The following is a 15,616-nucleotide window of genomic DNA, read 5'->3' as shown; positions in this document are numbered from 1 at the left end:
TCAACATTCATTCCAATTTTGCTTCCTAAGAGTGTCTTTCTAGTCTCTATTACATGCAAAGCTAGTGGATTTGGACTTGTCTGAATTTGACACTACAAGGGTATCATATAAATCTAGCAGTATAGATTAGCAATTTTTAATGATAAAGAGGACGATAGATAGAGTACAACCAAAGATCAATGTTGTTTTCAATAACTTAATCTGGAGAAGCTGATGCAGGCTTAAAGTCATGATACAAGTGTACAAACTGCCTTGTTATGACCCTTTCACATTAGGTCGTGGCGACTGACGAGAATGTCGGTAAGGAGAAGCATGAGGAACATTAAGACTGGATAAGCTCCTAACTGGTTGTCCATTCCTTATTATGAATCCTCCCTGTGGTTTACTGCCACTTTTAGCATTCGCGTTCACCTTGGAACGATCTACTTGCACGGTTTGGAAGTAATGCGAAGAGCTGGCCATATCCTTGAGGTTTGGCACAGGCTTCAAGGTGTCAACAACTTCACTCATCAGAGGTCGGGCTTTGGGGTCACGGCTAAGACATTGTGCAGCAAGCTGGGCTGCTTTCTGAGAACCTTTGATAGAGAAATGACCTTCAAGACGAGGATCTAATAACCGATAGAACCTTCTCCTGTCTGCAAGATGCGGCCTCGCCCATTCAACAAGGTTGTGCTCCCCATTTGGCCGGTTTTTGTCCATAGATCGACGACCCGTCATCATTTCCAGTAAAACTACTCCAAAGCTATAGACATCACTCTTGGACGTTAAATGTCCTAAGCCCACAAGAACAGTATTAGTTTTGCATCAAGTCAAGATATAATAGCCAGTACTTCCATAATCCCAAGATCTAATAAAAATCCGATGATGTATACAGAATTACAGAAGCCGTTGAGAATGTGAATTATATAATTCATAAAGAGTGCTCGACAAAGGATTGGGATAGGAAAAAATCAGAATAAGGCAGCTGCATAAACTGTAACTCTAAAAAGAAGTATTTCTTAACTCCCTCAGCCCCCCTCCCCCAAATTTTTTTGGTGGTGGCAGTGGAGCATGAGAAATGATTGAACAATTCAATACTAGGAAAAGATGAAAAGGAAACCAACCAGTCACGGAAATTAATGCAGTGCCCCCATCAACTACTGTTAGTCAAGGTTTTGTAAGTGCCTCAAAACCTTATAAGATAGCTCGTTGTAAAATTCATGAAACATGGAACGACACACACATACAATCGCCTGAAACCGAAATGCTTGCTGTTAAATGCCTATTTAAAATCCATGCATCCCTAACTCCCTATAACGATTAAGAGGCTCTGCTAATGTGGGTTGCAAGGAAATCAAAAGCTAATTTGCACACTCTAATATCAATGTCAGAACACTCACCAGTCATTACATATTCAGGGGCAGCATAGCCATAAGTTCCCATAACTCGGGTAGATACATGGGTTTTATCTCCCTCAGGACCATCTTTAGCAAGTCCAAAATCAGAAAGTTTGGCATTATAATCCTAGAAAGGCAATTTTTTTTAAAAAAATATAAGGGTGAAGTGAATAATTTTCAGGATTGAATTTGGTACAGTTTAATAAGTCACTTACCGCGTCTAATAAAATATTAGATGTCTTAAAGTCACGGTATATCACTGCCCTTTCAGCCTCTTCATGAAGAAATGCAAGACCCTTCGCAGCGCCGAGTGCAATTTTCATCCTGATCGCCCACGGAAGAGGCAAGGACCCTTCTGCATATTAAATGGTTGTTACCAGAAAACATTAAACATGGATCATATAGCTGTGAATGTTCTAAAGTATCACAGCAGAATTTAGATTATGGAAAAGAGAGCACAAAAAAACGCACAAAAAAATAAAATAAAATTGAAGTTCCACAAGACACTGACCCAATCGAACAGTAACTGACATCGAGTCATTGATTTGTTGCAAAATGCTGTACATTATACACGCAAAGCACTAGCTGTTTATGGAAACTTACACTGTTACACAATCATAAGCATTGGAGATTATAGTTTACTATCCATCAAAAGTCAAATCCTACTTGAAGTATCATTCTAACACTCCCCCCTCACGTGTAGGCTAGGTAATTTGACGGCCCAACACATGCACAACAAACGATGCCCAACACTAGGGTTACTCTCGCACAAGGCCCTCACTTGGGGCAACAACAAACACACACGAAGGCCCATACTAGGAGCAACAACAAATAGGAATGTAAATTGAGTAAGTTAAGGTTTGAACCCAAAACCTCTCGCTCCGATATCATGTTAACAATCTTAACATATATATATATGTATACACACATATATATATGTATATATATATGTGTCTGTATATATATATATTTGTGTCTGTATATATATATATATATATATATATATATATATATTCTAACAGGAACCATAGCAGATATCAAACCCAAATCACAAATTCAGGTCTCTCGTGTTTGAAATGCCTCCTACTTTTGCTAGACTACAAAAGCAAACCAACATTTTTCTTTGAATATAACAGGATGAAAACAAATAGTATTACACGGTTACACATGTGTGGCCAGGAAGAACCTTAAGAACAGGTTAACCTACCTGGTGTCCTGGCCTGCATCTGGCCGAATCAAGTAATGGCAGTCAATAACACCGCTAAGACATTTTCCTCTTACCCCTTAAAAAAATATTGCCTTCAATTATAAAGTTATTCATACACTGCGTCAGTTTGTTCTATTCCTTTAATTATAAAGTTATACATGCATTGTGTTAGTTCGTTCTATTTCTTGTGCACTACTGTTTTTGCAATTTTCTTCATTTCAGATAAATAGTTTCCTACCATATCAAATTGGAAAAAGATAGACATGAAGTATTATCCACACATTTAAACTATGTATGACACTTAAAATCCACTCTCTAAATTCAGTTATAACTTTTAAATCCAAACATAAGACGCTAGAGTCACATGACAAAAAAAAAGAAAAAAAAGCATAACCACAAGTCAAAATACCTCAACTTTACCTAGTCAATATCATTATATAAGGATATAATACCAAAGACAAAAAATTTAATTTACATCGATAAATGGTCAATCACATACTTCTAAAGAGATGGTTCTCCAAACTTCCTCGTGGCATAAACTCGTACGCCAGCAACCTATGATCATCTTCAATGCAATAACCAATCAATTTAACCAAATTGGAATGGCGAAGGTTTCCCAGGAAATTAACTTCAGCCTGACATACGGCAAAAATAGTGAAATTTAATCAGTAAAAATTAAAATGAGAGCAAGAAAGAGACAGAGAGGAAAAAAGAAAAGACGCATACCAGCCACTCTTTATGGCCCTGAAGTCCATCATGGTTGAGGGTTTTAACAGCAAGAGTAAGCCCAGTTCCGGGTTTCACAGGAGCAGTTCCATTCTCTTCTATCCAACCTTTGAAAACGCAACCAAAACCACCCTCACCAAGAAGACTCTCAGGTCTGAAGTTCCTAGTTGCTAATTTTAGCTCATTAAATGTAAACTTCCGAAGTTGAGAAGCTATCTTCATTTCCTCACTGAATTTAGGTGTTGATGAAGCACTTTCCGCGTTACTGGTCGAAGTAGAGGACATATTTGGAACAATTGGCGGACCTCTGCTTTTCTCATTTGCAGGTTTGTTCACTACTGATACACACAAATAGATTACAATTAAATGAATATACCCCGTTTGTATCCATTCTAGTAACTATTTGCAAACCTCCATTTAAGTCCATTCAATGTACCCCTACAACTAAGAACTAAAAGACAAAACACAGCTATCAAGTCTACTATATTCAGGTAAAACTGTAAGATACAAAATAATAATAATGCATTCAGAACAAAAGATGAAGGTTCATCCTACATTACTATTGCGAAAATTAAAAGAATATCATGAATTATTCTTAGAGAGGCTCCATTTGTCTCAACAAAGCTTTCAATAAGCTTTGCAATGAAGAAACCAGAACATCCTGTCATTGACACAGTTTGAATACCATTTCAGCGACCTATAACAATTGAAGAAAAAGCAACAAAACGGTAGGGAAAAAATGTTATTAAGTACGACTCCCTTCTCTTTCCAGTCATTAACACAGTTTCGATCAAACAATCTAACTGTAATTTACAGCAAGGTGATTCCGGTGGAATTGGTCCCATACTAAAAGAAAAAAATTCTTGCAATAACTTTGTGATGTGATAATCTCGAAAAACTCATCACGTACCTTTACTTGGTTTAGCCAGACCCATATAAGGAACAGACTCAATTCTTAAACCATAATAACTTAAAATTATCGCCTTCCAGGGAAAATAATCTGACAAAGAACAGAAAACAATGGGAAGGAACGAAAAGAGGAAACTTACCATATTGGGTACTAAGACCACTCGTGGAACTATCAACTTTTGATCTTGAAGGCATGCAGCTTCCCATAATCCTCAATTTGACCCAACAACCAGTCTCTTCCTTTCGCCCTGCCACATTTTTTTTCGACTTCTTCTTCTCTTTTGATTTATCCACAACCCACTTCTCCACCTTCATAGAATCAGGACCTAAACCCATCTTCTTCTCTTAAAACTCTCAATAAAAGCTCAAACTTTATTTATAACAAGAGAACCCATTTCAGAAAACATTCCTATTGACTATTCACACCCATCCAAAACCGCAAACAAAAACTGGAATTAAAGCTACTACGACCCAGTCGAAAATTTTAGTCAAAAGCTCAAAAATTTAGTGATAGCAGAGAGAACCCATCTCAAAAAATCTCAATCTGAATTGATGAAAACCAATCAAACATAAAAGGGATTGCAAATGAGAACCAGCAGTTTGTGGAATTTAGTCAAAAGGCCTAGAGGGGGAGAGAGAGAGTGCTTGAGAAAGAGGGAAAGTGTTCAGCTAGGGCAGTCGGGTAGTTAGAAACAGAGAGAACGGGCAAGAGAGAGAGAGAGAGGTGTTCGTAAGTCGTAAACAAGTAAACAACAGTAAACCTCGGCATATTCCAGACAGGAAATCATCTATTTTAAAAGAAAACAGAAATGGATATACTATTAAATATTAATACTTGTTTGGGATTATATTCATGAACCAACCCACTCACCTTGTGCCACGTTGCCAATTTCCAAGTCAAATAATTAAGATTCATCTCTCTCACTCATAATTTTTGTTTCCATATTTAGATAAATTAATTAAATAGTTTATTAATTGGTGTAACAGAAAAAGATAATATATTTTTTGGGCTAAAATTAAGAGACACCCCCTTGAACAAAATCATACGAATTTGTCATTTGTACATCTAAAATGATTCTACACTCTGGCTCTACATACCTTACTTAATTACTAATGATAATGGCAGGCTCGCATACACAAAAATTTCTTACTTGACGACATGATAAATCATGCCAAAACTCAATATGTGGTTGCAAGAGTATTGCTCATAATGAAAATCAAACTCTTCTTTCACACTCAGAACCGCTAGATGTCTAGTGTAAATATTCATTTTTTTTTAAAAAAATTAAACTAATATAAAATTGGGCTTTTTTTGTAATCATATGATGGATCCTAAGTTATTCTAATCGATCATTGTAATCATATGATGGGGTTTTTTTAATCACAAGATGAGATTATTTTTCTAATTTGGATGTTAGAATGGACACAAATCTTTAACCCTCCATTCAAATGGGAACATAATGCAACACATGTAAAGTAAATTTGAGTGACATTATTTTCAACATTTTCACCAAATAGAAAAAGACTGATAATTAATAATGTTGAAATTATTTTTTTAATGGATAACATTTTCAGTAACACTTTTCAAATCAATGACTAAAAACAATTGGTACACTGTGGACATTAAAGAGACGGCTACTTATATTAACTAAAATATCCTAATTGATGATAGTTATTAAATTAAAACTCCATTAATGTAAATTTTAAAGTGTGTTTTTTAAGATTAGTTATCTTCCCATTCAACTCAATAATTACCCAATAATTTAACTCGTTGGTTTGTGACATTTCACATTATTTATAATATATTTCACCACTCCCCTCAATATGCGCTAAACAATCCAACGACCTAATAAGCGCATAATAAACTGGGCACAAGAGTTGGGCTAGTCTCACACAAAGACCCACATTCACTAAGACTAATCTACCACAAAAGCTCACACCGAGGATAATAATAAATAAAGATTTAAATTACGGATGCTGAAGTTTAAACCCAATACCTTACACTTCAATAACATGCCAAGATTAGTTACTTCGTCATTCAATCCAATAAATCAAATTTCAATTTTCCCAAGATATTTTTTAGAGGAAAAAAAAAATAGTTGTTTTGCTTGCAAAAATCACCATGGAATCTTCACCATAGTTGTCATAGGACAGAGATTAAAGTAAAGTAATCTTAACAGCATTAGTACTACGGATGATTCTTTTGTTCTTTTTTCTGTACACAAATGGCTTTTTATGTTTGTCTTATTCAGTAACAAAAAAACAAAGAGTCATTAATTTAAAATTAAAATCTTCTGTTTCCAATGATTGGATGCTCCCCTATCCCACCCTTTCACACTACTATGAGAATAATGTATTAGAAATGGACAAAACAATCAACTAATTTCAACTTCACTGGATTTGAAATGTTGATCAGTTGGTGGATTGATGTCAACAAAAGCACACTCCTGATATGCAAATTGAGAGAATGAATAGCTACCAACTTTTTTATTTTTCTATGCTTAGAAGAAAATCACCAACATAATCCTCACTTTTTTCCATGACAGTATCAAAATACAAAGAAAAAACCAAACATATAAAGTCACACATCTCCCAGTGCAACAGAAGCATGTATTGATATAAAGTTGGGAAATGCCAGGGTTGAAGACTCCAAAAGTGGAGTTTGAACAAAAGCCCTAAATTTGCATTGAACTTGTTTAAATTAGAGTTGGATATACAGAAGATTAAAAAAAAATGTGGTCTTGAGTTTCATAGCAACAGGGGAATGAATACATGACCTTAACTAGAACTAGCAATCAGGACCAGACCTCACTCCTCCCAAGTCATAAAATGTGAATTAGAAGCCGATTAGGGTGGGAAATCTACCAAAAAGCACACAACATTAGATTTAGAGGTCGTTAGTCCTGAGGCAAAAGAAGCTTGCATACAGTGCTTAAATGCTTCATGTCTCAGTCCATGTCAAGGATCCCACAATCAAGTATTTGCTTGGGAGTTCCCCAGCAGCCGGTGACAGGTACGTGAGTTTCCTCCTACAAAAAAGTAGCAGCAAGGGTTTGATGAAATCAGCGTTTCAGTACGATATGTTTTAGGGAATTAAAATGCTCAAATTCAAACCTTTGCATGTCAATGTCTGTGACGTAGATGAATCCAGCAACATTACTGCAGCAAAGAGGATGTGAAACAGTGAGCGTATAGAAAGGAACTGAACAAGAGAGATTATTTGAAATAAGTAGATAATTCTATTTACAAATAAATACATAGATAATCATGCAATATGTTGCACTACATGAATATTTCTAGGAATCATCAGTTCATAACTAAAGAGAGACAGTAATCTAATTACTATATACTATTACCATCATTTCCACTTTGTAGCAATTAAAGCAAAACTTTTGAGAAGGTTGGTGCTGGGAGCTAGGCTTGACAAACACATTGACGTTTACCATTTGTATTGCTGTTTGATTATATTAATTGTAGAGCCTTAAAGTTTTAATGTACCTTGAAAGAATCTGGTCAGGCTCTTGGGCGTATGAAACAGCAAGAACAAGATGCAGCATATCTCGGTTGATGTCAACAGGAGCTAATCTCAAAGGGTCTGCAACCCGATCTGCCCCAATGGGAAGAGCCGACTTTGGGGCCTGTGGCCCCCCACCAACCCGAAATATGGACAAGTCACTGAAATTCGCGATACTTGAATGTGGGGAGAGATCATTTCCAAGGCCATAAAAATATTCCTGGAAGACACAATAGTGAGTAACCTAGTTGTTAGATCACTTCCCTGCTAGCAAATTTACCCCGATTCCATATGTTTCCTCAGTTTCTACAGCATATGAGCTTGCACACATTTATTTTTTATAGTTTCAATTTCTAAGATAGATCACACTTACAAGTGGGAAGATAGCAAGCATATCACCATCCATTCCTTTCTTACAAAAGAGGAGCTGATATGTCTTTAAATATTGGAATTGAAATATTAATAAATAAAATAATTCATTCTACAAAGGGAGAATAAGAAGTTGTGAAAGTAAGGGTAAAAATGCGACTAAATTCAGGAAATTCTTTTTTCCTTTTCCCCATAAGCAAGAACTTCAATTAGTACAGAGAAGGATGTTATTTACCCTTATTCTATAGCTCCTTGTCTTCTGGCGGACTTTTGCATTCCTTGACACAACACCACCTGACTTTTGAAGTTTGACAACATCCACATTAGGTTTGTTCTTGAGCACATCTCTCATCATGCTGAAGAGTTTTTCCTGTAAACCAAGAAATATAAAAGGACTAATAAGGTCCCACGGATGGCCAAATGGAAAACTATTTTTCATTAATCCTCCCTTTGTTTGACGGAAATCAGTTGCATAGGGAAAAAGCATACCATAGAAAACATTTCACTAACTTCAAAGTTGAGATAATCAATATATGTTCACAAGTTGATCTCGTTAGGAATTTAGCAATACATGGAAGATCTTGGTTAGTTAATTATAACTTCAATTTAGTTTCTTGGTGCTTTTTGCAACAGCTAAATGACTAACTTCAACTGCAACTTCACTTGGATCCTTTGATGAGTCTTCGCATTTTACTACCATGCAGAAATTTCATTTTCAATGTAGACATCAGGTTTAGCCAAGGCATCTACTGTAAAATTTGCTTCTTTTTAGCAGGTGCAAGAAGTTCATCTCTATTTAATGTCCTTGCAAAACACTAATGGCATTAAAAAACCTATTGTAGTCTACAAGTTGTAAGACTTTCAGCAGACAGCCGTTATACTTATACTATATTTTATTAGGCCCAGTTGACGCTCTAATATTAATAAGCTTCTTAACAAAAGAAGCTTATATACGCGTACCAAAGCATCCAGGTAAAAGAACCCATCCACTAAAGGAACTCTCAGAACAAGGAAAAGCCAAGGCAAATATAATCGCCCTCCAAGAGCAAAGACAATGTCGAAGATTCAAAAATTCTTGGTTTCAAGGTAAATTCTCAAAACTAAAAGACAACAAAAATTATCCTACCCCAATAACAGACATAGATCTCATTAAGGTGCCATTCATTTCCCTATCCCAACACCCCGTGCACCAGCATCGAACTCAAAAACAATTTCCTCATTGCAAAGATGAACCACAAACACACTCTCAAATGACCACAACCTCGCCTTGCTTATAGTTCTTTATCAACTGATCTACATTCTAGGTATCAATTCCACAAATCAGATCAAAGCAAGTAGGATATAAAATTCAATGTCTATAGTGAAAGCTTACTCAATGATTCTCTCTTAGAACACTGACTTCCACAAGCTATGTTTTTTACTTATGATAAGGATTGGAGTTCACTAAAATATCTTTCTCCGAAATAGACTTCAACAAACTACTTTTTTTACTTATGATAATGATTAGAATTCCACTAGAATCCATAGTTCTTCAAAATATTTGACACTATATTCTTAATCAAAAAAAAGAAATTTCAATCAGAAACCCAGCATAAACTCACACTAATCAACATATCAGAAGTATTACACAGGCTATCTATGTCCTTGTACGAAGTCATTTCACCGAAGGAACTCAACCTTAAACTTGTTTCAAAAAAAAGGCTCACACTGACGGCTAAATCTCGAATAATAAGTTCAAGATGCACACGACCAAAACTATACACTAGGTTGTTCCAAGGCCGTGGAGGCAAAGGCTATAATTGCATCAGAATGGGAACATCTCCTTTGCATCTGGTGGATAGAGCGAAAAGAGAGCAACATGAGAATGTTTGAGGGTGTGGAGACAAGTATTCAAAGCATTTGCACCAGCTGGAAGCAGTTCTTGTGTTTTTCGCATAGTATAGATGTGCACTCTATTTATAAATCTCATTGATGCTCTCTCTTGTAGATCAATGTAGTATTATTTGCTTCGTACACAAGTGGTGTGACATCCCGTTGGTGCCTTTTTAATATAATTCCTTTTATGTCTAAGAAAAAGGGCATCAAAATGAAATAGTGATGATTGATGAAATATTGTTCACAAATCAGAAACAAAGGACTGCCCCTGACGGACATGTCAAACCCAGAGTTCAACTATTCACCATCTGAGTCAAAATGGTCATGGCTTACAATATATAGCATCCAGTGACAAGTTCACAATTATGTATATCTATTAAACCTATAAAAACATAACGCACAAAGATGCTTAAAGGATAATGTTGCAGTGACACCACACTTTTAAGTTTTAATCACATTTGCAATGAAAATGATTACCTGGCCCAAAACCAAGACAACATTAGCATTGAATGCATCAATTGCATGGAGAAGTAGCTGCAATAAAAAAAAACCAGTTGCATCAGACTACACATTCAAATAACTAATATAGAAAAAAGAATTACTACTTCACACCGTCGAAACTTCAGTGCTCTTGTACCTCATAGCCAACACCTTCTATCCATCCCATGGTGTTGATCACCATGCCTCCAGCACGAGATTCAGTATTGCCAGTCATTTGTCTCTCCAGTACCTGAGCAAGCTCCTTCACAAGCACCTTGTACAAATCTACATTTTGACTGCCAAGAAAAACATTGAGAAATTGGCGACCAACACGTAACAGGATATAAGCAGGATTACTTGGCCATGAAAGAATTATTGTTACATGGAAAATGGATTTTATTGTTACTTGGAAGGATTTATTGTTATATGGAAAATCAACAAAAAAAGATAAATGAACAAGTCATGAAATAGCCCTAAAATTGATTGAAACGGCCCAATTGGTTACCTAGGAGTTGTGTGCCCATAAAAGTAAACGAGGGGCATTTCCAAAGGAATTCCTTCCACAGGATCAATAGGCATTTCAATTGGTGTGGCAGCAATGGAACCAGGAATTGTTATGGAGCCTTGGCCAATATCCAAGTCCACATAAGTAGGTTTCCAGCCCTGTTTAGCTGCCCAACTCAGAAGCATCTTTGACAATGTACTCTTCCCAGAATCTGTGGGTCCCACCACAATCACCCTTGGGCCCTGGATCGGCAAGTAGTACCATAGATGACTGAGTTAAAAAATGCACATCAGTGTAGGAATGGACAAGCCTTATGTACTGTAAACGTGCAGATAATGGAGCTCGTAAAAGTGCAAATAAAAAACGAAGAAATCCCTGAACCTTAGGCAACCTAAGATATACATTGCACCATGCATCTTGTTACAGTTTGACAATTTTACATTAGTTTGGCCAACAAAAATTTACAAGTGGAACAACAAATGCACACACAACTTTGCAAATATTATAAAATCAAGAATGAAACTTTTACCTTTCAATTCTTGTATCATGAAATATGTTTTATAACATGTGAAAGCTAATCCATCAGTATTGAAAATTTGTGGAACGATCATCAATAGATCATCTTGATACTTTAAAAAAAACTGTTGATACTTAAAAAAAAGTTTCACCAACGATGTAATAGTGAGAGTAGAACTGAGAAATATAAAATATACCTGAGAAGCATCGGGATCTATGGATGATGATGCTTTAGCATGGTTTCTACGACCATCTAGTACGGCATGCACATTTACATAACTCACCATCGGTGTCTATAATATTTGAGGATTGGAAAACCACAGTCAGCCATTGATAAGATAGTTGCACATGTCAAATCAAGATGTATGGGAACAAAATAGTACACAAGAATGTACCTCGTCTGCGGTATAATCAGTTTCAGTAGGCCCATCCATTTCAATTGTGGCTCCAGACCAACTAAAAACCTGATAAACAAAAAGTAAATTTGTTTCGACAAAGTCAAAAAGCAGATTACTTTTTAATAGAAAGATTCCGCTCTGTCATTCTTTTAGAAAAAAGTCCCAATGTAAATTAGCCCAAATAATCTTATTAATTTCAAGTCCACAATATGATGTCTAAGCATTATATCGGATAAAATTTACCTATTGCAGAAAACCTGCTGTCTAGTACCTAAGGCATAAGACAGCATCTCTAATCAGATAACCACAAGCAAAGCATTCTACCAGGTGCAGACTAAATAATTTTTCGGATACTAAGAAACAACGGAAACGCTAAAACGAAAAGGAATCTATACATCAAAAAAATCATAGAAAAGAAACCCATTACAAGAAATTCATTCCCTTTTCAACCATGTTTTAAGCTGAATCCAATTGGGGTTTCAAGCAGCAAGAATGGATGTCATGAATGTGTGAGTGCAAAGTTACTGAGATTAGTGCAGAAATATATTCTGTTAAATTTCCAAGTTTAGAAAATCGAAGGCAAATAAAGCAGTACAATAACCATCAAATTGATGGTAAAGAAGGCTTCTCTAAGAGAGAATTTCTCATCATCTTATCAAAAGCTCAATACCTACCGGACGCAGATCATGCATAACTCATACGGAACGGCAAGAATCACTAAGAACTTTAAAATAAACCCTAACTTCCACTAAAAATTTGTCAAGTGGCACACCCAACTTCCGAAAACCAGTAAAGAACCCAGAGAATTTCCCAAGAAAGCGAATTCATATGTAAGACATGCACAAACCATCAATTATATAAGCAGAACGAGAGAAGATTTCTAATTTAGTAATAGAAATTAGGATTGATGAAATTTACGGCGAATTTGAGACTAGGAGGGAAGGTAAGCCAGTTTTCAGGGGCAAGCTCGGAGCCGAAGATCTCGGCGGTGCCAGAGAGAAGGCGGAGGCGGAGAGGCGTGTTGTTAGCGACTTCAATTCGGAGCTCGCTCTCCTTCTCTAATTTGACCTGCTTAGTTGTCGCTGGGACTGCGCCGGTATACGCCATGACTAGTGCTCGCTACTCACTATGCGAGTTTGAACTCTGTACGGTCTCGCACTCTCGCCCACAAGCTTAGGACATAACTGAAGGGTAGAATATGTAAATATTTCTGATATTTAGGGTAAAAATTGAAACTAAAAGAGGTAACCTCTTCAGTTAATCAGTATTGTGGCTGAACCCTTTTGAGCGAGAGCGTGTCTAACGGTCAATTTTCAGAGCTGCTTCACCTCTCTTGGCAGGAATCAAAGAGAGAAGAGAATAGGGTTTCAGAGAGGAAGATAAAAGAAATTATGGCTGCAATCTCGCCGTCAATCTGTTGTTCTGCAAAAGGAAACCGACCGTCTCAAACATTTTTTCTCGGAGCTGGAAGGGGGATCCCGTCTCCAACTATTAACTGGAGCAATGAATTTCATCGACACATAGAAATCTATTATCAGGCAGGTTCTTTGTGTTTGCTGCAACTGAAGGTTCAAGAAAATCGAGCAAATATGACGAAAAGATCCCATCTTGGGCTCGACCAGACTCGGAAGAGCCCCCTCCCTGGGCTCTGGACGAAAGCGCAAATAACAACACATCAAAGCCGACCTTTGAGATTACCTTTTACGTTTATTTACTTGCCTCTGCAGCAAGTTTCCTCCTCCGCCTGCTGCTGTTACTCTCTATGATAATACCCAGTCAGTCGTAAAATGCTAAGTGTTCTTCAATGCTGTTACTGCAGGTAGGTTCTGCTTTTGAGTATGTCAATCAAAGGCCTGTATTTGGAGTTTTGGGCTCAGACAGCGTTTTTTATGCTCCATTGCTTGGATTCTTTGTATTTACTGGCATCCCCACTTCTGTAAGATTTTACTAATTCTTCTCACCTCTGCAAATTTGATGAATCATAACTTAATATAATGGGTTTAACTCTTGAATTTTGTTTTTACATGTAAGTGAGTAACTATCTAACCAGCTTTTGGGTATAGGCATTTTTGTGGTTTAAATCGGTTCAAGCTGCTAACAATGAAGCTGAAGAACAAGACAGGAGGGATGGCTATCGTTAAACTGACATTTCTGACATGACTGGGTTTGATTTTTTCTATTCATTTCAGTTCTGGTTTGGGGGGTTTTCGGTCATGAGTCTGACTCCTGTCAAGTTTGGCTTACCTGTATTCAACGACTTAAAGATCTAGCAGTTGATGAGGAAAAAGCCTAATCAACACAATACTTGAAGTCTTGAAGAGCAATGAACACAGCAATCACTTTTCACAAATGGGATAACCACATTAGTTTTTTGCGCTAAGCTTACCCTGGCATTTCTTCCAATGATTGACAGTTGCGAGTATACATGTTAAGACTGGTTTATAATGTGTTTAGTTTTCTGCAAATAGTAATTTGTATTGTGTAACAAGAATCTAATATAAGAAAGGGAAATCCTTTTGATGTCACCATCTTGGTATTAATCATACATCTTCAGAAATGTTTTGTGGTTTAGGAATGGTTAGGGTTGTATGTGCAGGTTGTATTCGGCGTTTTATCAGCAAGTGGTGAAAGATGCATCAGTGAGATACCACTTTGAAAGTGCTAAAATTCTAACCTTGTGTCATGTATTAATAGGGAAGTATATTATTTGTGACAAACTGATAAACAGGGATGTTCTTGGGTGTCAACCCCCGTTATATGGTGCTATTGTTCCGATGATCGCGAGATTGATAATGCTAGGTCCAGATTAGCCTGTAATTCTTCACATCCTTGGTATTGAACCTGCAGCCAGATTCACTGAATGGAGTGAAAATGGAACTAATTGATGTGTCGATTTCCAAGACTTAAAGGCAATTATATCTCCAGCTCGCTCAATGCAGTTTTCCAAATAAAATATCTGAATGTTGGACTGAACTCATAAGTTTCTACAGATGAATAGGGATTGTTGCTACTACTGATGTTGTTGAAGCTTGTAAAGGAATCAACATTGCCTGATTGATCGGCCGAACTCCTGCTAAGGAGGGGGCTATGCAGAGGAAGGAGTTACTGCCTCATAATGTGTCAATATTCACTGATTGTTCTATTTTTGGGGAACTCTTTTGTACACGTTTGATGAAATCAATAACACCAACGCTTTGAAGAACAACTTGCCACCTTGCTTACAAGACTGGGCCACAACAGTGGAGTAAATTGGTGATGAGAATAAATTAAGCACCAGTTCTGTGCAATTTCTAAGGTCTGCAATTTCCAAGCTCTGATCTGCCTCTACACTCTTCAGATTCAATAAAATAAGCAAGCAAAACAAGAATTCCCAGCAGAAGGAGATAATTGAAAAAAATAAAATAAAAATATTGGAGATGCGGGGTATCGATCCCCGTACCTCTCGCATGCTAAGCGAGCGCTCTACCATCTGAGCTACATCCCCTTTTATTGCTGTTTTCCAATAATAATTATATATACACATGTTTACGACCCCACCCTTATTTGGATGTGTGGCCATCATCCAATTGATTTGTTGCTTAGATTGAGACTGAAAGAAGATATCTAGGATTTACTTATCACCATAGACATCATCATAGGTTGCATAACCCATAGGAATAACAGGGGTTAAGAATAGAGACAATTTTGGTGTAACCAGGAATGGAGCATCGGAGAGGATAGAGAGATCGATTGTCAACAAGA

At 36.8% G+C, this 15,616-nt stretch overlaps 2 protein-coding genes and 1 non-coding gene across 5 annotated transcripts; all 3 read right to left on the bottom strand.

Moving 5' to 3' along the window:
• Positions 1-101: 101 nt before the first annotated feature.
• LOC120016575 (probable serine/threonine-protein kinase PIX7) lies at positions 102-4,948 on the bottom strand. Of its 3 annotated transcripts, none has more exons than XM_038869413.1 (6): positions 4,359-4,948; positions 3,310-3,644; positions 3,083-3,218; positions 1,592-1,728; positions 1,380-1,503; positions 102-773 (listed from the first exon to the last, which is right to left on the bottom strand). In XM_038869413.1, exons 1-6 carry the CDS (start codon positions 4,552-4,554, stop codon positions 256-258), a joined length of 1,446 nt encoding a protein of 481 aa, XP_038725341.1. In that variant the 5' UTR covers positions 4,555-4,948; the 3' UTR covers positions 102-255. The 3 variants fall into 3 exon arrangements, with proteins under 3 accessions (XP_038725341.1, XP_038725339.1, XP_038725340.1); XM_038869411.1 differs by having other exon boundaries at positions 1,592-1,731; positions 3,310-3,647; positions 4,359-4,940; XM_038869412.1 differs by having other exon boundaries at positions 3,310-3,647; positions 4,359-4,935.
• Positions 4,949-6,858: 1,910 nt separating this feature from the next.
• Positions 6,859-13,032, bottom strand: LOC120015958 (protein CLP1 homolog). The gene is made up of 10 exons (XM_038868486.1): positions 12,794-13,032; positions 11,873-11,941; positions 11,675-11,770; positions 10,962-11,203; positions 10,614-10,752; positions 10,454-10,510; positions 8,337-8,471; positions 7,717-7,952; positions 7,333-7,377; positions 6,859-7,247 (listed from the first exon to the last, which is right to left on the bottom strand). Exons 1-10 carry the CDS (start codon positions 12,980-12,982, stop codon positions 7,160-7,162), a joined length of 1,296 nt encoding a protein of 431 aa, XP_038724414.1. The 5' UTR covers positions 12,983-13,032; the 3' UTR covers positions 6,859-7,159.
• A 2,254-nt stretch (positions 13,033-15,286) lies between these two features.
• On the bottom strand, positions 15,287-15,359 carry TRNAA-AGC. The gene has a single exon. It is a non-coding gene; the product is annotated as a tRNA-Ala (tRNA).
• Between the last annotated feature and the right edge of the window lie 257 nt (positions 15,360-15,616).

The sequence above is a fragment of the Tripterygium wilfordii genome, chromosome 15 (assembly GCF_013401445.1).
Source record: "Tripterygium wilfordii isolate XIE 37 chromosome 15, ASM1340144v1, whole genome shotgun sequence".
In the NCBI taxonomy this organism is placed as follows: Eukaryota; Viridiplantae; Streptophyta; class Magnoliopsida; order Celastrales; family Celastraceae; genus Tripterygium; species Tripterygium wilfordii.
Note: the sequence above shows the minus strand (reverse complement) of the source record. Positions and strands in the feature narration are given on the sequence as shown.

Excerpts from the sequence above, each read along its gene's own strand:
- LOC120016575 (XM_038869411.1), bottom strand. The coding sequence starts at position 4,554 with ATGGGTTTAGGTCCTGATTCTATGAAGGTGGAGAAGTGGGTTGTGGAT. Across the intron at positions 3,219-3,309 it reads AGGGCCATAAAGAGTGGCTG|GCTGAAGTTAATTTCCTGGG; the intron begins GTATGCGTCTTT and ends GCCGTATGTCAG. Across the intron at positions 1,504-1,591 it reads CTAATATTTTATTAGACGCG|GATTATAATGCCAAACTTTC; the intron begins GTAAGTGACTTA and ends TTGCCTTTCTAG.
- LOC120015958 (XM_038868486.1), bottom strand. The coding sequence starts at position 12,982 with ATGGCGTATACCGGCGCAGTCCCAGCGACAACTAAGCAGGTCAAATTA. Across the intron at positions 8,472-10,453 it reads TTGTCTTGGTTTTGGGCCAG|GAAAAACTCTTCAGCATGAT; the intron begins GTAATCATTTTC and ends CTTGGTTTACAG. Across the intron at positions 7,953-8,336 it reads CAAGGAGCTATAGAATAAGG|GAATATTTTTATGGCCTTGG; the intron begins GTAAATAACATC and ends TGTGTCTTCCAG.